The sequence below is a fragment of the Bactrocera dorsalis genome, chromosome 5 (assembly GCF_023373825.1).
Source record: "Bactrocera dorsalis isolate Fly_Bdor chromosome 5, ASM2337382v1, whole genome shotgun sequence".
NCBI lineage: Eukaryota > Metazoa > Arthropoda > Insecta > Diptera > Tephritidae > Bactrocera > Bactrocera dorsalis.
This window is the reverse complement of record NC_064307.1, coordinates 27,738,574-27,765,065: the sequence shown is the minus strand read 5'-3', so window position 1 is coordinate 27,765,065 and position 26,492 is coordinate 27,738,574. Positions and strand designations below refer to the sequence as shown.

General features: G+C 38.6%; 1 protein-coding gene across 5 annotated transcripts in view; it reads left to right on the top strand.

Annotated features, from left to right (window-relative positions):
• Positions 1–26,492, top strand: part of LOC105228705 (regulating synaptic membrane exocytosis protein 2) — a 287,009-nt gene that overhangs the window by 198,214 nt on the left and 62,303 nt on the right. For 4 of the 5 annotated variants that reach the window (XM_049459418.1, XM_049459416.1, XM_049459417.1 and 1 more), the window contains 4 exons: positions 4,575–4,820; positions 5,253–5,572; positions 5,638–5,886; positions 6,211–6,452. In XM_049459418.1, the coding sequence (XP_049315375.1) occupies positions 4,575–4,820; positions 5,253–5,572; positions 5,638–5,886; positions 6,211–6,452 (1,057 nt within the window). The remainder of the gene's footprint in view (positions 1–4,574; positions 4,821–5,252; positions 5,573–5,637; positions 5,887–6,210; positions 6,453–26,492) is intronic. The other variant, XM_049459419.1, reaches the window with a different exon arrangement.

Here is a 26,492-nt window from a genome sequence, read left to right as displayed (position 1 = left end):
TGACAAAGAATCATATACCATGAGCTCCTTAATTCGAATCTTTATTCGCGACAATTGGACTGAAAAAAGGAAAAGAATGAGCAGAAGTGAACAGCTTTGGCCAATAGCAAAGGAATTTCCTTTCAAGGGACGCTTGATCGATAGTGACTCGCCAATAACGTCATTAGCTTTGTAAGGATAATCTTATGCATAGTTTGACCCTGACATCAGATTATACCAACTGTTACAAAAGTAATGAATCTTTTGCTACACCTTATATATTCCCACATTATTTGAAAAATCCGGGATAAAAACTTGTAAAGCCTTAATAACTGTTGGCTATCAAAAATGGACTCAATGCTGAAGGCTCTATTCAGCACTATTTAAAGTTATAATTATCATTTCTTAGCTGAGCAAAGTAATAGACTCTCAAGGTTGCCAGTGAACACCGCGATTTTTGACAACTTAAAGCTTTTACTTGCTTCATTGCTTCTAAGCATTGTGTCGGATGTGAAAACAAAAGTCAGTCCACGAACTTCAGAGAACTGGTGCGTTGTCGTTTCTCACATCTAGCAGCATATGTGTATACATTTTGGCCAAGAAAAACTCCACTTAGTTTTCCACCACACTATATAAGTATCAATGCATCCTTATCGCAGCACCCTTTATATGCTTACTGCAACCTTATATAATGCAAACTGTTAACATTGTACAGTTACACAACTGTTGCGCATGTAACGGTATGCGTGCGTGCCACATGAGCACTGGCTGCCAGTTGCTCAGTGAGGTTACGTATACGCCATGACACATGCACAGCAAATATTTAGTATCCGCTATTCTGTGTGCCATTCATCTTGCCCAGCGCTATTGCACGTTTTATGTTCTATTTTTATTTTTCCTTTTTGTTGTTGTTGTTGTTTTCATCCTTTTTGCACATTTCATATCATCCTGCAGTTGCTTGTTAAAGGCGCGTAAATAGGAAATGCACTCATGCAAGCAAATTATAAGCCATTGTTATCCTTTCCGCCATCGCCCTTCAACCGACCCTCACCCGCCCTATTGGCAGCACGTTTTTTTGTTTGCGTTTGCGTTTGTTGTTGTTGTTGTGCGCGCAGGATGCTAGTTCATTTTACATGCGCAATTCATTTATTATTATTCCATTTTTTTTTCCTTCCTCCTTTCGTGCATTTAAGGCTAACGCTGCGCATTTAATGGCATTTGAATAACTATGAAGGTGTTAGCGATCGCCTGTTTTATTCAGTATTTTGCTCTCACTGATTTATTACCTTCGTATACCGGCAAGAGTGTACTTAAGGGAGTTACGTTTAAAATAAATTGTGTGCGAATTAGATATGCAGCGATTCATAAAAAAGTATGTGATGTAGCGTTTTTGATTCAAATTGGTTGGGAGTGTTAGTTGAAGGTGTTCCTCCAAATCGAAACTCCATAAGGAAATTTTATGTGAAATTGTACGAAAATTATTAGCTACCGAACTTATACGAGTACGATTAGACGGCAAGTCCAAAGAAGTCATATTTCAAGTCTCATTGTGGAAGGAGGGGATTGCAACTCAAAGCTGTAAAGATATAGGTCAGAAAATTTTCGAATATTTATAAATCAAAAAGCCTGCGTTTGACACCAAGTCAACCCTCCGATTAATTGAAAGAAATAAATGAAAAAATATAAAAACCAATAACTGGGTTTGAGATTATGTAAACAAGCTGTTGACGAAAACGCTGTAGAACTTATCACCACCTACAATTTTATACGATTTTTTGTGTCGCTTGAAACTAATGGAGATAGATAAAGAGTTTTAGATACAAAAATACACAGGATGACAAGCCAGTTGAAATTCAACTCAAATGCGGCCATTTTTCAGTGATTTTATTTTCAAATGGTTCAACAAGTAGTTACAACCTGCAAATCATAGTAGTCACCGTTGATAGTCCTTTAGTTTTCAAGGTAATTAAAAAAATATATTCTATGGGCATCCCTTGCCAGCCGACCGTTGCATTTTTCCACGCCTTAGAGCCGGTTTACCGAGTGCCATCGGATGACTGTCGATTGGACTTAGAAAGGAGAATGATAGAGTCATTTTTCATCCATGGTCAAATATCGCCGCAAAAACTCGTGTTTATTACGCTGGAACACCTTCAAACACTCCCCCGAATTATCAACTCGTCGTAGTTTTTGGTTAAAAGTGAACTCGCGCTGCACACATTTTGCCCAGAGTTTTTTCATACCCAAATATTCGTGAATGCTATGATGTATACGTCCAGTTGATATCTTTAGAGTGCCTGCCATCTCGAACAACTTCTCTTTGTGCTCATTCAAAATTATCAGGCGAACTTTTTTCATGTTTACTTCGGTAGCTACATCTTTTGGGCGTTTAATACGTTCACTACCTTCGGTCCCCATTTCAGCATGTCCAAACTTAGCATTACAATCCTTTATGGTTGAGTTTCCTGCGGCTGTGTCCGGAAGTACGCCATTAAGGCAACTTTTTGTTTCAACTGTATTTTTTCCCTTTCGAAAAGCAATATTTTATCAACACGCGGATTTCGCTTTTATCCATTTTTGCACAATAACAAAACTGGCCTCCCTCAAAATGGTATAGTCCACACACTAATGATCCGACATCTGCCATATGCGCCTTTTGAAGGTAAGGATGGTTTTAATTTCAGTAGTGATATCTACGGAGGTCTTTCAATTGACTTATTATATTGTTGATGGTATTTCAGGTACCTTAAGGTAACTCAGCGAGTATATTTTTCTATTAGTAATAGGTAGTAATGCCGAAAATCGATAAATCGTGTCCATATAATCGAGCTCCACATACGAAAAATATAGAACAAAGCATCGAACGCTTTTTTCAAAATGGAACAAGCATTCTTCGGTTGAGGTCTTCAGTTTTTATACTCTTGCAACATGTAGCTACACTATATAGTAGTATTATTCACCTATAGGTTGCAGGTATTACCTGAAACTAACAGAGATAGATATTGAGATATATGTACAATATAAATATATATATATATGATCTGGTCTGTCTGTTCGTCCAAGCTGCAACTTAAGTAAAAAATTTCGCTGCATTGAGGTATCGTAATGAAACTTGGTATAAATCACATCCATATATTCCCATTAACCGAAATCCTATGAAGTACCATAACAAAGCTCTAAATTAAGATGCAAAACTGTAATTGGAAACAGAAAATTGTAGTAGTAGGGTGGCTCTACCCTTATGCAAAAAAGTTTGAAAAAATCGGCGTGGCCTCGCCTCTAATATGTTAAATGTACATATCTCCTCAATCACTAAAACTATAATAGCCAAGTTCGCTTAACATAATTCCCATAAAAAATTCTTCTATTTACCCCGACAATATTTTCATACTATAAATCCGGATCATTATCCTGGTCTCTCTCTATATAACGGTTATTTAAAAACTGCCAAATGCGCGGCGATAAATAAACATATCTATGAACCAGGGCCATTAGATTTGAAACTCAGGATGATACAAGAGGACTTTATAAGAGCCGAGGTCAAAATTGGACCGCCCTCTTTTAAATGAAATCTCCTATGTCAGGACCTGCTCCTCGGATTTCAACCAAATTTGGTACGTGATATTATTTTAATATTCCTAAGTCCCTTTTGTGTATTGAACAGAACACACTCAAATTCCAATCGTTGGGCATACTTTCATCCGATCATATTTTACAAAGAAGCTGACGTATGCTTCTTATCAGTTCTTCGCCGCCGTCTTTGAATGGCTCGGCCGGCAATCCAACGACAACTGCTGCTTTCGGTCACTAAATCACCTTTGGGGATTCTACAAGAGAATGCTCCGGTCTTGAAACCTTCTGTTAGCCGCCTCATTTTTTCGTAGAATTTCAGCCTCTTTCTTTTTCTGTCTGTAAATGCGCTCGCTTCCCTCTTCAACTTTCTTCATTCAGCTTCACTACCACTGACAAACAAAATTACAAACAAACTGGTGAAGCTAAAAATAGCGTTATAAAATCAGGCAAATATACGCACACAGGCGTTCAGATTTCCTTGAAAAGTTATATTTTAGCCCGATTTTGATAATTTTGGGTAGAAGATTAAATATCTGAAGGGCTCTACTCTCGCAGAGTTTTCTTCCGATATATTTATTAAAGCGGTGCCAAGCCCATTTCCTATTTTATACCCTTCTCCATCATCTGGGTTGTGAATCTGTATTTTTTGAGTTACACGTGATCTACGATGGTCGCAATACACAAAAGTTTCGCCACAGCTGCAGTGATTCCGTCCTTCTCCGCAGATGCCGCTTAAAACAATTTTCTGCCAGAAAATATGACTATCGGAATTCAAAAATTGACAAAGACACTTTTAAAGAAGAGGTTCAATTTTACGCATAATTTCTGTTTTACGCGCAGTCGATCTGCCCAAGGACCACCTTGCATGGCACTTCTTATATATCGTAAGGCATTAAGACTTTGTGTGCGCTCAATTTCGAACGAATGTCTAAGAATTAATAACTGCAAATTTTCTTATGGAGGAAATTATTATGTAACCATTTACTTGTGCTTTTGTATTAATGCTCTGCAAACACTTTCAGAATATGTGGCGCTGCAGTGTGTGCCGACGAAAGATGGCGTCGCGTGTGTGCATCCCACAAGACTCAACCGACTCCATGTTGGACGTGCCCGTGCTGGAAGCGCTGCAACGGCGACACTCCGATGCCAAGCTCGGCTCAACGCAGACATTGGCACCGGCAAACGGCACCGCATTGGCACCGCCACGCAGCCCCGAATGCCGGCGGCATTCCGACGTATCACCCGCCTCACTCAAAGAACTCGAAAAGGTAAGCGATGTTCCAACAACATCAACAACTGTGTGTGTGTCTGCCGCTGTAGTGCTTGCGTCTTGTTACATTTAGTTGTTGCAAATAAGAAACGCTTAGTTTGTCTTCTTAGTTGGCTTTGCTTTGTTTGAGTTGAAAATTGTGTTGTGTTGTATTGTGTTCGTTTATGTTCGTTCGTCAACTAAGTTTGTGTTTGCGTTTGGGTGAGTGTGCAAAAGGAGTGGGCGTGTAGAAGCGTGCGAAACCTCAGTACTCACTTTCCGTACCTTCCGTACCTTTTTCGTACTTTTCGTACCGACCTAATGTGTAATGTACATAATCACGCGATGCCACGCGCCAAAATAACTGTAAACGCTACACACCACCACCACCACTCTCGTGTAATCCACACCCACCCACACCCAACCCACAACCTGTACATGCAAAATGCAGTTGAAGGGCAATAAAACACCGGGCGGTGATTTGGACTTTCGTAAGGGTGGACGCAGCATGGCGCCGAGCCGTTCATCGAGCCCGCCACGGCAAACGGATCTGGATCAGCAGCTACCGTTCGGAGCGCCGCTGTCGCGCATGGCATCACGACGGGGATCGCGTGTGGCGCGCCAACACAGCTATGATGATGAGATGAACAGCGCGAGTATGGCAGCGGCGGCAGCGGTCGGTGCAGCTGGCGGTCTGGGTGCGGCAGCGGCTGGTGCACTGGGCATGACCGGCGGGGATCCCGGACTCGGCATACCAGCTATGCCAAGAAGGTTAGTTTAAGCAGTTGAATTATAAGCGACGACTTTGACTCAACTGTCATTTCCTCGTTCTCTAGGAAATCCGCTTATGACGTCTTTGCGCCCAATCTGCTACAGAGTGCGGCTCCTGCGACAACGCAACTTCAACGATCACCCGGCGATGGTATGTCGCCACAAATTGCTCTACCTGGTTCGCGGCGGCCCTCCTTCCGTGTGCCACATCCTTCTGAGGATCTGCAAAACGACGAATCGCCAAGTCCGGATAAGGGCAGCCCTGTGCTTACCGTAGACGATGACAGACGCATACGTCGACGTGGATCACAACTGTAAGTACAAGCCGAGAACCTTTAAAAATATTACTGCTCGTGGAGCTCTTTGAAAAGTCAGCTTTTGCAGCAGCGTGAGTTGTATATTTTCTATTCTAATAAAAAAAACATGTTCAGTTCACTTATACCTTCCTGCAAGTGTCTTTTAAAAGTTCTGATAATTAAAACTGGCCTTTCATATCGCTACCATAGGGTAATTCTAGCGTGAAGTAAAAACTGCGAAGAAGCCTCTGAACATGCTTCAATTATATTTCATCCATATTTAATTTCATATTTTCTTTAAATCCTTCTGAACTACATTTTAATGGCAAACTCCGTTCTTAGTCCCGATTTGGCGGCGCTGCAGCAACGCGGTGCATTACCAACCAATCTGCCCGCCACTATACCACCTCCAATCGCTTCTTTCACCGGACCCAATTTGGAGGATCTCGAGGCACCTCGACGTCAAACTTCGATGGATGGTGAAGCCATTAAAATTGTTATACACGACGTCGACTCGGGACCTATTTGCTCATCGAAACGTAGAATTGTATTACGCAGAGATCCCACGGACAAGGCACATCGCAGTGAGTACTAATCTTTGTTATGAAATTAAGAGAGATATATCGTGGTAAAATATAAAAAGAAATAACCAAAATTCAACCGAAAGCTAATTTTAAGACTGGAAAGGTATAATACATATCCAAAATTATAGCTCCAAACTCATAACTTACGTAATTTTAAATTGAAGTAAAATAATTTAGTTGCCAAAAGCTGTCTGAGAACTTATGTAGATTAAGTGAGGTTAGTAGACCGGTCCGGTTACAATGTCCTAGAACGTGGATCCGTTGCGATACCTAAAACTTCTGTATATATAATGATCATAAAACACATACAAGTCGAAAAGTTTTTCGAAGCGGCTAATATCAATTTCGGCTAGTTCGCTCGGTGTGTCGTAAGTATGTCTGCCGAGCTACGATTTCAACCTCAGTCTTACAAAAGCAAAATGTAAATGAGATGAGCTTATCATCTTCACAGTTTCCAGCGATTCCGTTAAGGCCAGGCTTCCTAACGAAGCTAATATTGAAGTAACTTGATGCTATCGATGGTTAGAATTAACAATCCTTGACACACTTTGAGCACACAGTCAGCGAACTCAGACCTAGTATTGCCGCCCTGTTAGAGTTAAATAACCAATTAACCGTTTTTTCTATCAAAATGCTAATTTAGATCAATTTACAATAAAATGACTAATATTATTTTACTAAATTAATACTTAATCAATTGAAATCAAGCTGAAACTGAAATGTGGCCATGTAGGTTGTTGTCCAAGCTGTAAATTTGGTTGTGTGCAATGATCAACCAATCAGCTGATGAAATTAATCATTAGAAGAAAAGCAAAATGAAGAACACAAGCAATTATAACAACTGATCGTTAATCGAGTAGCCGTTCGAAAAGCAAAACTGATTTCACAATTGTAATTTTGATGTACTAAAGGGTGATCCCTTACGAGGTTCCCTATTTTTATTAAGTAAAAACGCAGAAACTTCACATTTAATGAGGAATGTTTACTATCATTCCAAAGAACATTCTTTGGCATTTAGTTTTTGAAGATTATCTCTTTCAAGTGTTGAGCGTGGCTACGTCTCAAACTTTCCATTCGTTGAGTACAATTTTCGATGGCTCGTTCGAGCATTTTGACTGTTAACTGACGAATGACACGCACGATGTGTTGCATCAAGGCCTGAATCAATCCGCATACACTTCAGACTTTACACATCCCCACTGGAAAAATCTAACTGTATGATATATATCACACGATTTTGGTAGTCAATTGACCGGTCTAAAATGTGAGAATTTCTCTGCGCACCGAAGTATTCTCTCCATAAATCCATTGATTGATATGATGTGTCTTCTTGAAACTTCGCCGAGATCTCGAGCTTCATTTTCAGTCTTGAAATAGTTCCTTATCCCTTCGCACCGACATCATTTTTGAAGAAATGTGTACTGATGATTCCACCAGCCCACAAACCACATCAAACCGTGTTTTTTGAATAAAATGACAGCTCTTGAATCTCTTCTGATTGCTCTTCGTCTCAAATGCAGCAAATGTCCTTGTTTACACACCCATTGAGCCAGAAATTGGCCTCAATTCTGAACAAAATTTGTTTCGAAAACGTCGGATCTTCTTGTATCTTTACAAGAGCCCATAGAGCGAAGCTTTGTTGCTTGGGAAGGTCGAACAGTTTCATTCTTGCACAATTGCTTCTTGATTTGTACGCTTTCAATTCAAGATTACGACGTAAATTGAACTGTCAAAGAAAGGCTATTACAAAAGGTATATTTATTTGGTTCACCCATTAGTAGCAGTTCTAACGTACGTTCCCTTTAAAAATTAAGCTTCCATTAGATTTCGCCATATGTATCCAAACAAGCATATTCATTCCATCGCTTGGCAGTATCATGAAGTGCAAATAGTGACTGCTGAGTTTTTAACAAATTGAAATTCTTGCGATTGCATTGCCATAACGGCATACTGACAAAACCAAAACCAAGAACGCTACCAAAGTGAAATGTTAGAAATTCAAACGAACTGCTCGTTGTGCGCGGTGGCTTTCTGATCGCTAACAACCCAGCCGGACGCCAGCAACGCTATAGTGCTTTTTCCCATTCACATGTAGATTTGTATACTTGAAATTGCTGAGTGCAAGTCATTGGTCGTTTCGCCACCGAATGCTTGCCGATTGGTTTTCACCGACAAGCCGAGCCTTTGCTCTGATGTCCCTCGCCGAACAAATCGAATCGCGGCAGCTTCGTGGCAGTGTTTAGCGGAGTGCAATGGAATGCACTCGACTGGAATGCTGTGGAATGGTATGTGACAGTTTCAATGTACAAACTGTTATTTCATAGAAATTGTATAATCTTGATTAATTTAATGTGCATGGAAATGAACTTATCAAGTGGAAATTTAATGGACCCTCGTGTTGTGATACGCTCTGCATTGGTTGCTTGGTTGAGGTGTAGAGTACAAGAAAAACATTTATGGAGGATTACATTAGTTAAGTGGAATACAAAAAAAAACCAACAAAGAAGGAAATGATGGTTTGTGCAGATTTAAATAACATTCATTTGAAATGCAATTTTTTAGAGCAGTACAAGTATAACGAAAAATAACTATAAGTTAAGCAGATGGACAATTAGCCTCTTTATCGCACAAAAAGTATACTCCGATATTCGGTATGACTGCAAAATTACGAAATACCGAGCTTTTATATCTATAAATATATTCGGCCGATTTTCTAAAAGATGTTTACTTGTTTTTTTATTCCAATGTTCCAATAATTTGAACATGCATTGGAAAGCTATTCATAATTTTTTATACATTGAACAGTATTTCTGAAGAAATTATTGCTGCCATGAAAATTGATCTATCAAAATCATGTTCTTGTATGAAAACTTCTTAATTTTTGATGAGCATTATAGCTTTGGTGCAACGGAAGTCTAAACTGGGTTGAATCGGGTCAACACTTCACTAAGTTCCCATACACTCAACACAACGAATTTCAAACTTCCAGTTGACTTTATACCTTTATGCTCACAACAGTGTATGTTTATGACTAAATTGGTTAAAATTAGGCAAAAGTTTGACCTAGCCCCATATAACAATCCCTATGATTACCTTAATGGATCCCTAGGAGCGTTTTATTAGTATGTGGCATGTTAATAGCTAAAATCGGGTCGATACTACCCCCAACTTCCATATACTTCCGACAAATGATCAGCTTCTTGAAGAGAAAATGACGTTTGCAAAATTTCAGAAGGATATCTTAACAACTGAGGGACTAGTTCGTATATAGTATATACAGACAGACGGACAACGCTTAATCGACCCAGCTCAACATACTGATCATTTATTTATACTTCGGAGACTCTCGACGTTTCCTTCTGGGTATTACAAGCTTCATGGCAAACTTAATATACCTTGCCAGGGTATAATAAAATAAATGATTTGATTTGGTTTTATACACAATTCTATGCGTGGCTGAATTGCTTCTAAGATACCAATTATTTTTATAGCTTAAACAGGACATAGTACACTACGATTTTCATACGTTCATTCAGAACGAAATTCCGGAGGCAATTAAAAGTATAAAAAGGTCTACCAAAATGAAAGCAAAATTGGAATTTCTTAGAAAAAACAGACTTTAGTCTTTTGGTTGCAATTTTTTTTTTTTTTTTTTAATCATAGGCTAGGTTGGGTTAATCTTGTAGGCCAAAAGGCCACGCATAAACCACATTTGGTTGTTTGCAATACTAGTTAGGGTTCCGCTAGGGCTATGAGGAGCAGTCATTCTTTAGGATGTCTGCGCTTGCAAATTTTAACAGAATCTGCGGCCTCAATATCGATACTTCCTCCAGTGTATAATAACGTGGTGACCCCAGAAACTTACAGCGTAGTCTTGCCAATGCGGGACAAATGCACAAAGGATACTCCATTGTTCCCCAGGTGCCCTGCTCTTGACATTTTCTGCAGTCTTCTCGATCTGTCAGCATCATTCTGCAGGCATGTGCCGTCAGCAAACAGTGACTGGTTAGTATTCCGATCATTTTTCTACAGTCTCTTCTATCGAGTTGAATCATAAAATGCGTAGGATAGAGATTTATGGATAAATACATCGGGCAAATGACCTCCAGTGTCTTGATGACATTTTGTACGTAATTCCTTAGTACCACAAAAGCTTTGGTAATAGAAATTGTGGGAAAATTTGCTCAACTCTTTTTACGACAATGTAAAAATACATGGTTTTTTTAAAAAGTATTGAGAATTTTGAATTTTTATGTGGTTTTCGATTGTTTTATTGCGCCATGCCTTACTTATGCGGACAAGTTTGTCTGTATTGCTTACATTTCAGCATGATTTTAATATACTTTTAGTTGACACGAAGTACGTAAAACATCATTTCAAAACTGTATTTCAAATTCACTAAATTCTTAACCATTTATTCCTCATTTCACAGAAACATGTGCCATATGCGTTGTACAATTTTAGTACTTAAAATATTTCTACGTAATATAACTTGTTCCAACAGATAATCAGAACTAAATATTCAAGTCTTATTATAAACTAATTTCAACTAACTTTTCGCTAATATTTGGATAATCAGAAATACTTTCAAGTAGACACCACTCAATGTCATTCACAGCAAGCATTCACTAAACTTAATTCATTTTCACTGCAAAATGAAACTCTAACCCTTTCAATAATTTTAGAAATATTCAAAATTTAAATCCTAAAGTTAGGCAAATTATCGGAAATACAAGCTGAAATGAGAACTGCCGACAACTGATTACGAAAGACATTTGCATTTGCCCGCAGAACATACACAGCGCGTACATAAAAATACACAGCAGCCGCAGCGACAGCATGGCGTATACGCAACCACCGACGCTGCGCTGCATTCCCAACACTCCAAGAACTCATTATGCGCCACAATTGAAATTATTATTGTTAGTTTTACTACAACAAACACAACAAACTGCAGCAGACTCAGCTCGTGAGTTTCCGAGTTTACCCCTTGCCAGTATGTTTGTAAATGCAAATGCTTCGAAGAGTGCGGCAGCGCGACAAAAACTTTGCATATTCCGACATTATAAACTCAGCTTATAATATCACGCTGCGCGTTGCGGGGAATTGGCGCGCACTTGATTAGCATTCGCTAGTAGTTGACTGTTGCTTTTGCTGATTTTGTTGCTCGCTTACAACAAACACAGAGTAGTGGGGAGGAGTGACCACGGATAATGAGTTGAAGGTTGGGCTGCTGCCCAAATACTTAGTGACTGCTCGAACTCGAGTCTTTGGCGGAATTGAGCAGCTGGCGGATGTATGCTAATCAATTCGGTAACTGCGCATAAAACCGAAAGGAAATTAAGTAGGTGGAGAGAGTTTGTTGGTGGTGTGGGCTTTTGTTGTTTTTGCTGTCTAATTTTGATTTCTTGACAATAATGAGCTTTTCCACTTCAAATTATCAGCGAAATCCACGCAGTGCTGGGGTAGCGATGATTGCCACTGACAATGACTGATTCTAATTTCGATTGCTGAATATTTAATCGCCTTGAGTGCGGAATTTAAGCAATTTCAACTTTTGTGTTTTACCGCATTTCAATTCGACGATGGTAATTTAAATGCGACAAAGAGAGAAGAAGAGATTGAACAATTTTACTCAGTTGTTCCAGCGATAAAAGGACTTGGTTATACAAGTACAATCATAATTAGCCACAAAGTTTGTAACTCCCAAATGGATACGTCGGAGGCCCTAATATACATGTATAAATGATCAGCGTGATGAGCTGAGCTTGAGCAAAAAATAGTAAGACTTTTTACTTCAAATTTCGCGTCAAAACTCATTCGTGGGACTGCTTACGCGTTTATAAATATGTAACATTAAAGCTAGAATAAAATCCTTTGAGAAACCAAAACATTTCAGCAGTTCGATCGGTAGATCGCTTTTTGCCTAACAGAAATAAAAATACTCAGAGAACTTTTTTTCACTCTCCTTAGCTCAGCTTCATAGCTGAAATTGTGAAATTCAAAGTATTTCGTAAAAAAGAGAATATCGGGAAGAAAATACTAAAATAATTCTACATCGTTTTCTAGATTTTTAAAATGCTCACCTAATTATCATGGAAAGGCGAAGCATGCTGAAGGTAAAGATCTTGCGAACTCATCAAGCTCATGCGAAGATCAACCATTCAATGGTAAATCGCAGTAGACAGTTTAGCTTGCGGCACTTTCTTTTCTTCTGACAGTAAGAAAAGACCTATTTTTATCAATAAATAGCACCCTAGCAATGCTAGAGAGCCTAGACAATCGGTAATTAATTCGAGCGGATGGACAATGAGCTCAAGTCTAGTATCGCCACCCAAAAGCGGAGTGAGTAGTAATTATTCTGAAGAAAGGGAGCATCTCAGCTTGAAAGCCATGAACCACTCATCAGGAAAAATTGTTACTCTTCGAAGCACCGTTATCGTATTTTATAACAATTCTCTTGACATGAGCCTGTTTTTGAGTGATTAAGAATTGTGTAGGATTCAACGTAAACACATTATTTTAGAGTCCCCATGTAATATAAGTGGTCTCACTAATGCTAATAGTAGTCTTAATTTCGACAAAGATCCCATAACAATCTTGCAATATCAGTTTGCGCACAGCGCAAAAGCTTCGTTAGTCCTGGAGTGATTTACGATCTCGACTGAATTCACCATGTCTTCGATAAACACTGATACTTGAGAGAGCATCAACGCAAAAAGGAAACGCCCATGAGGAAATTTGTTGAAAATAATTGTGCGAAAATGTTCGAGTTTTAATTACATTTTTTGGTCGAGATGAATATTTTAAGTTACTGTCAACTACACATCGTCGTTGCGTGCGATCGTTTTTGCAAAACGTTCCGAGCATGCATAACATCAAAAGTGTCAGTTTTAGCTATAAAGTTGTGAGCTGTCAGAACTCAACACGTATATCATATTCATTAGGCTATAATACAAGCTGAACGATCGGAATCAAGTTATTGTAAGGTATCTTTTGTTTTTGTAAAGAAGATTGTAACCGCGATGCAAACGAAAATTCTTATTTTTTTTTCAATATTTGGTATATCAAAACAACTTTCCTGAAAGTAATTTTTCAATTTTCCTTGCACACAACAATTCTTCACGCTCTTCTTTCACGATCCAATTGCAATGTAAGCATATTAATTTAAATACTCCAAGCTTCCTATGAATGCGAAAAAAATAGCAAACAATATCGAAACTATCTGCCCGTGGCTCGCAACTATAGAACTGAGCAACAAAAGCAAACTTTAGCACAAATCGAGTTACTCATACGCCACCGACACCACGACCAACACAGTGAACGCCGCGACCACTGTAAGCTATGGCTTATGAATGGGAGAGAACAGTGTTGGAGTGGATTTTCATATTCTCGAAAATATTTTTAATAAACACGCTGCATCCAATATAAGCACACCCAAGCAATACTGTCTGCAATTTGTAGGTGTTCGTGTGCGCGTGCAGTTTGAAGGTATTCGGTGTTGTTGGCGTGCTATGCTAGCGGTCAGCTGGTTGGGTGTGCACACGCATTTCCGCTATTTCAATTTTGTAGCTAATATTTGCTTGCAATTCCCTTGCACCGTTGCTGCGCTCTCCACCACCGAGGTTGTTGCTGTTATTTGCTAGTTGTGTGCGGCAGCAATGCTTTGCTGCTTCAACCGATCGCTTGTGGCTGCTGTAACTGTTGTTTTTCTTGCTTCTTCCGCTCGACCAATCGCCATTGTTGCTGACTCGCATGCTTTCAACGCTCTTGTGGCGCGCTTATCAAGTGTAATCCTGCACAGCTCAGCAGTATATATTTTACTCGAGGTTTTTGTATAATAATCTATCAGGAAATATGTTGTACGTACGCAACTAGCAACAACAAACAACATGTTTATTGTTCTATGGAGTTGCATTTAAATAAACTGTATGCTACAGTGTATAAAAGTAAATGCTGGCAACAGTTATAACAACGCAAGTTATTATACGACTCAGTTTTGGCATCCGATACACTGGAGCTTCGCTTGCATTAAAATGTGAGTGTGTGCTGAAGGTAACTCTATATAATGGACAAGCATACACAATGAAATAATACCCGATAAGGTCACTATAGAAGAAGAGAGCTGAGAAAATTTGAGAAACTTGTATGCAATGAATTTAATATTTGGCTGGTGTCAGGAGAGTAGGAAAACTCTATCACAATTGTAGAAGATTTAGAAGAAGCTCATAATACTCATACTCTGTTGAATAAGGATAACGATGGTGTTCTTAGAGTTGAATATATTTTCCAACTATTGGTCAGAGATGATACCATCGAAATGATTAATAATTAAGGTATTTTTAATGCATAAATCTAATAACGTGGTGAAATAAGATACTTTCTCTAAATATTTGTGCAACAAATATGTAAGGTCATGTTTCTTCTTCTTCTTAAATGGCGTAGACACCGCTTATGCGGTAATAGCCGAGTTAACAAAAGCGCGCCAATATTTTCTTCTTTACGCTATTTGACGCCAATGCGAGATATCAAGTGCTGCCGTACTTCTCCACCTGATCTTTCCAATGGAGTGGAGGTCTTCTCTGCTTTTACCGGCGAATATTGAGTCGAATACTCACAGAGCTGGAGTGAGCTCGGATGACAAGACCTAGCCAACGTAGCCGCTGTCTCTTAATTTGATGAACTATGCCAATGTCGCCGGATATCTCTCCATCGAATGCAATATTCGCAGTTGCCAATGAACAAAGGACCATAAATCTTCCGCAAAACTTTTCTTTTGAACACTCGTAACGTCGACTCATCAGATGCTGTCATCGTTCAAGCCTTTGCACCATATAGCAGGAGGAGATGATGAGTGATTTATAGAGTATGGTCGTCCTCTCTCGACGACATTACTTCTCAATTCCCTACTCAGTCCGAATTTGCACCTACTGCCAAGTGTTATTCTGTGTTGGATATTGAGGCTAATGTTGTTTGATAGTCTTCGTACTGGTTCCAAGATAGACGAAATTATCTATGTTTCCGAAGTTATGACTGTTAACAGTGACGTAGAAGCCAAGTCGCTCTCTTACGCTCGTTCACCACCAAATCCATTTGTTTTACTTCCTTATCAAGTCTGGAGAAAGAAGTCGCACGATAAGGAGTCGCCTTGTTTGAAACCTCGTTTAGCATCGAACGGCTCGGGAAGGTCCTTCCCGATCCTGACGGAGCTTTTGGTGTTGCTCAACGTCAGTTTACACAGCCGTAGCAGTTTTGCGGGCATACCAAATTCAGACATCGCGGCATAGTGGCAGCTCCTTTTCATGCTGTCAACAGCAGCTTTTAGATCGACGAATAGGTGGTGCGAGTCGATTCTCATTTCACGGGTGTTGATTTGGCGAATTGTGAATGGTGAATGTCTGGTCAGTTGTTGGTTTTCCAGGCCTAAAGCCACACTGATAAGGTCCAATAAGTTTTTTGACGGTTGGCTTTAACTTTTCACAAATGCATGGTTATGGATGCTGCTGTGTTCATGGATTGTCGGTTTTGTGGTGCTTCACAGGAAACCTGTACGACGTTAGAATGGTAAAATTGTATAAAAAGGATTCACTGAAGTGATTTACTGCAAAAATAACCATATTTAGATACTACAGGAAGACGATAACCCAAAATGTAGGAACAAGACTCTGTAGTAAATGTAAATAAGAAAGCCATATTGTTACTTTAGATTGATCAGACGCCAATCCAATAGATAATGATTGTGCTATTATGAAAGCCAAAATATCATAACAAAACAATAAAACAATATACGATCTGTAATTACCAACAACAGCTACCTGTACTTTATACATACAAGGAAAACGTTATTTATTGAACGCAGTGAAAGCCTCCTGTCAAACAACTTTTAAATGAGTGCAATTATTTAACAAAAAAGTTGCATTAAATTGCGTGCGGAACCAAATTTCTGTTGTCGAAATGTTCAGGATGTTTGAAAAGGCTTTCGATGATAATTGTTTGTCGCCAGAAAGTTTTTTTGATTGGTACAAATTACAAAGAGGATCGACCATGCGTCGACTTACATCCAGGACGGCCTTACGATGACTGATTGACAATTGACGATTAACAGAAACCAAACCACGTCAAAACAAATCAAAAATCAAGGTTATGTTGACAGTTATGTTCGTTAATCGAAGTGTGATGCATTTCGAATTCATTCCGACTGGCAATTATCAACAAGGAATACTATTTGAGTGTTATGCGTCGTTTGCGCAGCTATGGGCGCAACACAATGAAGAAACCTCTGTTGAATGAAAAACTTGTGACAAAGCGACTCGCCTAGGCGCATTAGAATATTGATAGAGATTTTGAAAATGTCATTTTTACTGATGAATGTTCTATATGGGCATAAAATTGTTCAGCGGACCGTAAAACATGGAATAAAGGTACATCTTTAGGGCTGCTTCTCAAAGCAGGCATTCGGCACTTTGTACCTCTTTACTGACAACCTAAATGCCGAGAAAATGATAAAAATTTACAAAAAGTCTTTACTGCCATCTACCAAACGATGGTTCATCAGGAAAAATGAAGATTGGATTCTGCAGGAGAACAACGATCCTAAACACCGTAGCAAGCTCTGTACTCAGTGGAAAACTCAATCTGGCATCGTTACATTGGATTGACCGTCGCAGTCGCCCGACTCAATAGGGTTTGAAAATGTGTGGGCACGAAGCTTCGTGGAAGACGCACATACACTTTGAAGCAGTTTTCTTACTAAATTCGTCGGATCTGGAGCCCCTTTCCACTAGAATACGCCGTCAAATTAGTAGAAAGCCTGCCTCAGAGATGCCAGGCAATTATCGACGCCGGTGGTGACTGGACATACTCGATTATTGACCAAATTGCATCATTGTTTGTAATGTGTACAATGTATATATAAATACCAAAGTTTCATAAAATAATTTTTTTTACTTTTAATGCACGACCACGGACTTATATACCAAAAAATAATTTCGGCCGCTCTATTCGTAATTTTATTTGAAGAAATAAACATATTGTCCTTATGCGATTCGCCACCTAACGGAAGGATATCGGTGTCAAACTAAAAAATAAATATTTCAAATATAAACATGCCGTTTTCTGGACAACGACGGATATGCTGCTTGAAATTCGCCAGGCAAGTGTAGGCAAGAGAGCTCTATACCAGGTTGTTTAATAAGCTTTGTCGTTTGATAAGAAAAGCACAATTTTATTATTCAAAATACTCTTTATTACTCAGTATAATCTCCCTGAACATTAATACATTTGCTCCAACGATCCTCCAATCTGAAGATCCCATCCCTGAAGTGAGAATCCGGAAGGTCTGCAAAATACGCTTCAACAGCCGTTATGACCTCTTCATTTGATGAAAAACGCTTGCCATGCATACATTTTTTGAGTTGTGGAAACAAATGGAAGTCACTGGGGGCCAAGTCTGGTGAATAGGGGGACGCTTCCACAATTTTAACTTTAATTCATGGATTTTAGCCATTGTCAAAATGCTCTTGTGACATGGTGCAATGTTCTGATTTTTTTCTGCAAACCCGTTCTTTTTTCATGAATTTTTCCCTTCAACTGGTCAAAAGTTGCAATAATATTCAGAATTAATTGTTTTTGACCTTTGCAACTAATCCACAAACAAAACTCCTCTGGCATCCCAAAAAAACGGATGCTATAACCTTCCTGGCCGATTTCCGGACAACCAGGTTCATACTACTCTTGAGCCTCTTGTTTTGATTCAGGATCATGGTGATAGACCCAAGTCTCATCCATAGTGATGAATCGACGCACAAAATCCACTTCATCCTATCAAAAGTGCTCCAAATGTTGCTGAGAAAGTCGCATTCGAATGTGTTGTTCCATTGTTAGCGAATGCGGTATCCATTATACACACAGATTACTAAAACCCAAAATTTCACTTAAAATATGGTTCACACTGCCTAATGAGATGTGTGGAGTTTCTACTAAATTTCTCTCAGTCTATGTTTCTATGATTCCTGATATTCTGACGAAAAATCTTCTATGTTTTGATGTTGGTAAACATAGGTCTTACTTACCTCTTCAAATTTTACTCTAGAGGGTGAGTGACAATTTATCTATCTGCATTAATTTTCAATACATTTCTATTTGGATGAATCATTATATATGTATTTGAGTATGCTTTGCGGTAAAGACAGGAAAGCAACTACAAAATGACCTCAAATAGCGCAAGAGTATATGAAAGCGAAAAAATAACATGAGAAGTGGACTGTTTTGTTGTATTATGATGAGCTTCTCATATATTCATAAGCATAAGAACTCTGCCACAGAAGTGGCACAAAATAGAACGAAGCAAGGCAAAATGAAATATAAAATGCGAGCAAGCCAAGTATGAAGGACACCGAGCAGTCGGTGGAAAGCAATGATGTGTAAACTATTTAATGGCATTTTCCGGTCGATATTCAAATGACTTACACACACACATTCACAAAAAAAACTATGTCGCAGGGTGTGTGAAGGAGAGATTGTCTGGATTTGAGTGCTCAGTATGTTTTCACTGGCGTGTCCTCTATTTTTTCTCATTACTGTAATTCTTCCAAGTATTACTATTATTGTTATTACTATTATTATTGTTATTGTTATTGTTATTATTCACAGAGGCATAAATTTGCGGTGAAGTATTTTTGCCTAAGAGGCAACAATAAAGTGCAATGGACTGTGTGGTAAAGTCGGGTCTTAAATACTTCGACTACCTGTGTGGACATTATGTCAATGTTCAACGATGTGAAGTGCAGCAGAGTGCTATTAAGTAGATATATGTATGAATTTTTTATATACGAGTGATATGATCAGACGCCGTTGAATGGATTTCAAAAAGATTCAGAAAGCACAAGCTAAGTTGGGAGTTAATTTGTGTAAGGTCGTGTGTACTGGACAATAAGGGCGTGGAAAGTAATTGTCGCTACAAATTAGATCGTCCAAGAAATGATGAATACTCGCTACTTATTCAAAGATACAGTTCAGCTAAAACTTAGTTGCGTAACCAAAAGAGCTATACACGCTCGAAAGAAATAACACCTAATCGACAGATCTTACTTGGACGAATATTCGTACTTGGTGCTAACCCTCCTAAAAATTAATTGCCAGACCCTCATAGATTGATGAAACGTCTTGAGCCTACCGCATATTTATTATGGAGGTTACCGGAAGCGCAGAGAAACTTTGATTAACTTTGCCAGAGCAAGTAGTTCGAAGCATCTCTTTCCTTTCACTCTGGACGAGAAGAATCCCGCAGTCGCCCAAATTGTGGTTATTGACTGCTTGCTGAGTTCACTGGAGATACTACAGAATAATAGAAGATAGTACATTGGTCCAACGCTAGAACGTAAGGGGGCGTCGAAAAACTGATTCGCTTCCAAAAACAAAGAAATTGGAGTAAGGGTTAACTTCCTAGCAAATTCATCGACTTTGCAGATTCCGGCGATTCCACTGTGACCGGACACACCTACAAGCTTTATACACAAGAAGCGTGAAGTTGTTTCTAATGAGATTATGTAGACCTTGACTAAATTTGAAACCACAGTTGGCGAGCTCAAAGCCAGTAAAGCCGCTCGGCTATCGGAGTAAACGTACACCTCTTTGAAGGAAGCTGCACTTCGGAACAGTATTTACCGCCACCTTGCAGGCAGCCACCTCCGCTTGAAAAACCCTGCAGTGGACTGTTAGCCTAAAATTAGAGTTGATAGCGAGCTCCCGAATACTCCACCTCCTACCCTCTCTCCTAACTTCAATCCAGCCGTGAAAAAAACTCACTCCAATTCCTCTTCAACGTCTTCGTTCCGCCTACAAAACCCTAGTAGGTGTGTGAGCAGAGAAAGAACTCCGCAATACACTTATCTAGATTACAAGGTAGTGGAGAATTTCAATGTGTCCCTTCTATACCTAGCTTCTCTAAGTCTTAAAGCAGTTTTCCCCCCATAGCACCTACCGGATATGTCTACAGGTTCAAGGTGTAGAATAGCATTCAGTGTCATTGTTGGTGCTGGCCATAGTTTACCATCGATACCGATCAACGCCGCTTTTTGAACATGCCTCTGCTTAGCATGTGTGATTTTTCCGAACGTACTCTACTAGACAGCAACACCATAAAACATTATTGGCCCCACCTCTTTTCAATTGCTTTTCTACAATACTATAAGGCGACTTATGACTTCCTCACTCCTCGATGTTCGCTTTTTATGAGAGCTTCCCATCAAGGATAAGCCGCAAGTACTTCTCACTGTCTACCGGTTGAATAGAGCCTCCCAATGAGGGAAGAGTAAGATCAAAGATTTTTCTAGCTCACTTTTATTCGAAATTTAAAAATTACTCTTGGGTGAGACCGTAAACGCTGTTAAGGAATTTAGTTTTTACTAAAAGAACTACATTGCCATAGGCATGCGTAAAATGCGTCAATCTCCATTCCGCCATAACCGTTCTGTTACAAAGGAGACTGAATATAATATACTTGAGCTTTACCTTCAACCTCCAACTATTAATCGCAACGTATGTTGTTGAAGTCCTCCTTGATATCAATAAAAGCATCCACACCATAGCCTTAGAGGTACAAGGGCTCCCTCCAGCCACGACACTACCGTATTCAGGGCAGGTTTGACCTACATTTTTTCGCTGTAGATAAGCTAAGCAGTCAGGTTCTCTCTAACTTGGCCGTGACAACAGCACTTCATCTTTCATGCTTTATAGATTTGCAAATCAAAAATATAATTTTACTTTATCGTCTCGCTTGACCGCTTTCCCTCAAGAAAACAGTCTATTTGTATAAATTCCCTATAAATTAAAAAAAAAAATGTATCAATATATTTTCCACGTTGGCTCCTTAACTCCTAACTCTTAGACCTGTTGTTTTTGATCAAAGCCATTTAAGTCAATATTTTAGCAACACAATGCTCGCACATCTGCATTTCAGTGCACATCCTTGCATATCCTCTGCATTAGTGCAACTCCTTAAACAAATATGTGACTTGGAAAGCACTCTGAAATACTCTTCATTTTATTTCTTCTTTAGTTTTCGTTTAGCTGGCTGATATATGCACCTGCATTTGCATTATCCCATTGTATTGGTGCAAATTTCCAACTTGTGAGCTCGTTAACCTTGACGCAAAAATGCACTTGACATCTGGCAAATGCAACAAGAAAATGCCAAAGCACACACACACACATGCACTTATACAATACACGAACACATTTGAGCGAGTGACACATACGAGTATATGCTTCAGCAAATGTTCGATGCGCTCGCACACACACAGCTCTAACTTGCGCGCACATGCAGGCAGCTCACACGGCATTTGCATATGAAAATATTTCTTTAAATATGCAAATGCGAGCGAGCCAAAATGCACGATGCACGGCGTCGAAAGTCATTTCGTTCGCAATTTTATGCTCCAACATACTCATTTTGTCATTTGCAGTGGAAAACGGCGCGCCTGTGTGCGTCTGAATGGCTGTGTGTGTGTGTGTGATTGGCCTTAAGTGGCTTAAGTTGATTAAAACAGCAAAGTAGTTTGCAAATTTACCGTTCACTTACAGTACTAAACTATTGTGGGGTGACATGTTAAGTGAAAGCCACAAGCGATTGGCAGTTTTTCTCTTTTCAGAGTAAAAACAATTTACACTTCTCAACTGTTTTTACTTTAGCTAGAATAAAAACAAATATTTGTGTTATTTGAGAAAAAAGATTAAAGTCATTAAACTCAAGAAAATCGTTCCTTTTTTCACATAGAAGATTTTAATGGTCAGCATAAAGTAACTGTTTGTTAGCATTCTAAAAAGCTTTAGAAATGAAGTATCCATTATAAGTTTTTCAAACGAGATGGGAAACTTTCATTTCCTTTATTTCTTCTCTCTAAAATTGGCCACAAATTGCAGCGCTAACATTTCACTTATCTACAGCATCAATATTCAATTATTGCTTTACTTTTATTCTTACACGATGTTCGTAAGATCAACAGTTATAATATGATCAATTGAGAATATTGAGAGCTTCATCTAGTAATGGTGTCTGTTCTTTCCAGTTGGGAATTATGTGTAGTTCTTGCTTTTTTATAGGACAAAGAATGTTTAAGCCAATACAAAATTCAATATATTCCTCAAGGCCTGGTTCCTAGGAAGCTCCCTTTAGTTCAAGTATTTGAGAGAGAGAGAGAGAGTATCATCACCATACTTCTTTGCTTTCTCGAACAAATCGGGTGATATCGAAATGATTCGATGGTTGTTAGCGTAATATTTGCTGTTATAATAATTACACGAAGCAAGGTAATTTGACGTCAAATATGGATCTCTGTGGTTTCGTATTAGCAGAAATTTAAGAACTAAATCTTCATCTCCGCACCGATTAAGTGGCACCCTTGGCACCAAAGCACTTGTTCAAATTTGAACAGCAGCAGTAAGTAGTTTTTATGTCTTTTCTGAGAAAGCTTACCAAACGTATTAATGTATTATTTATAATATCGGGAAATAGAGGTCTCAGCAAAGAAAATACTTACTAACTTCTTTTAAAATCTAGATATTTTAATGTCAATATTTTCGACTCACTTTCCGATATTAAGTCCAAAGAAAGGTAAAAAAGTAAATATTTAAATTTAAAAAAAAAATTGCAGTGTATTTGGATCATTAAGGAGAAAGTAAAAACACCAAAACTTGGTTATTTGAATATTTTCTCATAATTTTGAGGTTATGTTTCAAAGTCGTCAAAACAAAAGTTGTAAACATTTTCTTTATCTACAATATAACTCTTTTCTATAGTATTCGTAGTATAACGGAAATCGAGTAAAACTGTTTTTAAGCATTAAAAATTATACTCAGATTGCCCGTATATTCTTATACTTTTGCAACATGCTGCTACAGAGCATAATACTGTATGTATTACCAAAAACTAATCGAGTTAGATATAGAGTTATGTATACATAAATGATCAGAATGTCGAGACAAGTTCAAGCCCGAGTGACTGTCTGTCTGTCCGTCCGTCCATGCAAGTGGTAAGTTGAGTAAAAATTGAGATATCTTGATGAAACTTGGTACGTGGCTTCCTTAGTACAAAAAAAATCGTGTTCGTACATGGTCGAAATCGGACCACTGCCACACCCACTCTTTAGTTTCTTGTTTTAATTCAGGATGCATAGTGATGACTCGAAGCGCAAAATCCACTGTATCCTCTTCAGAACGCTCTAAATGTTGCTAAGAAAGTCGCATTCGAGCATTGTGCACAAAGCTTTCTAACACCCGAAATTTCACTTAAAATATGGCTTACACTTCTTAATGAGATGTTTAGACGTCTACTAAATCTCTCTAAGTCAATTGACGCTCTTCCAAAACCATGTCCTGTATTTTGGCTATGATTTCTAGTGTTGATGCGCTGTTTGGACGTTCTTCACTTAGATCGAGGCTTTGGATCAAGGCTTGTACGACCACTTTTAAATTCAGCAACCCATCTGTCTACTGTTCTGATTGTACTTTTGTATATTGTATTTTACTCATAATAGTATAAGTTTGTGCATAAAATGGATAAAATTGGGCGAAAACTTGACCCCACGTGACAAACACATAATATCTGATTGATTTTTCAATAATTCGAAATCTCTTTTACCCTTAATTTTTTTTGTGGATTATGTTCGAGTTAAGGAAGATCAACTGATTATATAAAAGCTTGGATTCCGATCTTTTGGTTGACGGTATTTCCATGGCTTTGATTCTTTCAAGTTGCAAAAGTTTGTTCGGTTACATCACTTTTTGTTATCTTATCTTTCTTTTTCAATTAGTTTCGTTCTGTTATGATTATTTTTTGTAATTTATCTACTATTATACTATTTAGACATTGGAAAAGTCAAATACCATTCGGAAAGTGACAGATATTCAGTAAAAAGTCTAGAATTTACGAAATGGGTCGCTATTCACTATTCTACAGTTCGCAGATTGGGCAGAAGATCTTTTGACCGAGGATGGTCAATTTTACCGAAAAATCATCTTTTCGGACGAGGCTCGTTTCCACCGTTACGTGGTTACGTTAACAAGCAGAATTGTTGCATTTGGGGCACAGAAAAGCCGCACGTAATCGTCGAGAAGCCAACGCACCCAGCACGAATCACTGTATTGTGCGGATTTTGCTCTGGTGGAATTATCGGCCCATTTTTCTTCGAAAATGAAGAAGGAACCGCCGTAATCATCAATGGTGAGCGATATCGCGCAATGTTAACCGAATTTTTCTTCAAGCAAATTGAAGAGGAAGACTTGGACAACATTTGGTTCCAGCAGGACGGCGCTACGTGCCATACAGCAAACGCTACACTCAATCTTTTACGCCCTATCTTCGAAATTTCAAATTTTATGTGGCCCAACCTATATACATATATGTGTATACAGGCTCTGAACACATCGTGGGTTCCAAATATTGTGTGCCAGTTGGGTAGTAATCATCTGCCCTAAATACAGAACAAAAGAGTAATCATCCTTACCATAGACTCCATATATTCAGTTGTCTGACTTTGCCATCTCATATTTTAATATTGTTAAATTAAATTTCTAATTTTCTCATACAAAATTTTCAACTGCAGAAAACTGAAAATTAAAATCAAAGGACAGAGACCTAAGCCAGTTCTACTTTTATTCAGCTCAGTGACCACAATATTATCAGCCCACACGTTCAGCAGTCTTTTAGTTGCTGGGAGAAACATTGTTATAAACAAAACAATTGTTTTTAGAAAGCGAACAATGATGATTATACACCAATCCCTTGCTGCATTAGGTGAATCCGTATGAGCTAAAAAAAAGAAAATAATAATAATATTTCCTGCTATTCACCGTTAAACGCTTAACCCACCCAATGACCCTCAACTTTTATTAAATTACTAATGACCCTTCATAAAAGCAGCAGCAACAAATGGCATTATAAAAATGAATTGACGTCCCAGCTGGCAACATTTTTACATAGCAAAGTGACCGCCAGCACTTCAGCCCAACAACACACACCACTACATGGCGATTGCCTGTGTGTGTATTTGAATGCCCACAATCATTTCACACACTTCCTCACGCTGAGATTATGCGGGGGGAGTGCGCAAGAGAGCGAAAAAGGTAGAAAATAAATATAACGAATATTGCTAACAAAAGCATAAAAGCGCAAGCAGAGATTAATGAAAAATTCTACCGCGCAACAAATAACAAAAAGGTAACCGAAATATATGTGTGTGTAAGTATATGCCAGAGGATAAGCAAAAATGTTGCTTTTATAGCTTTTTGGTGAGGCAGTGACGCGGCGAGCGCAATAAATTGAATATTACTAGCAATAACGGTATTTTTATGAGCGCGCTTAAATTTTCTGGATGACATTGTAACGCATATAGTACTTGAAAACGAATCCATATATATATACTTGTATATAGGTTAGCAAACATTTCCAGAGCATGCATATTATATATACACAGTTATTCACGTATGTATTTCCACTCGAGTGTGAGCCTAGCAGTAACTAAAAATCCGCAAACCACAAAATGTAGCAGACACATGCACCTATATTTATGTATATGTGCATGCTTAGAAGTGCTTGTGCTCAGGTACCACACGACGTATGATGAACCAAAGCCTAATGAAATTAGGCGCAAATGACTCAGCAAACACTGAGTTGGCAGAAATTTCACTTTTCAGCCGCCAAGCATGTTGAAGCGTTTGCTCCCTTGAATCTCAGCCAGGTGATTAGAGCGCTGCAATCGCAACGATAACGACTTTGTTGCGTTAATACCCATATACGTATGTATGTATATAGCGTTGCTCAATAAGGCACGTGATTTTTTTTTTTTGTTTTTTCAACAAATTTCATTCGGAATTTTGCTGATTTGAATGACGTTGCCAACTTGCGAAAAATATTTTTAGCAATTTTTAAGTTTTTATGAAATAAAGCGACATCATACAGGCGTCTGTCAAACTGCTGACTTTTATTTACGTTGGTTTTAAGTTAAATTTGTTCAGCTTGCAAGTGGTGAGGACCAAATTATC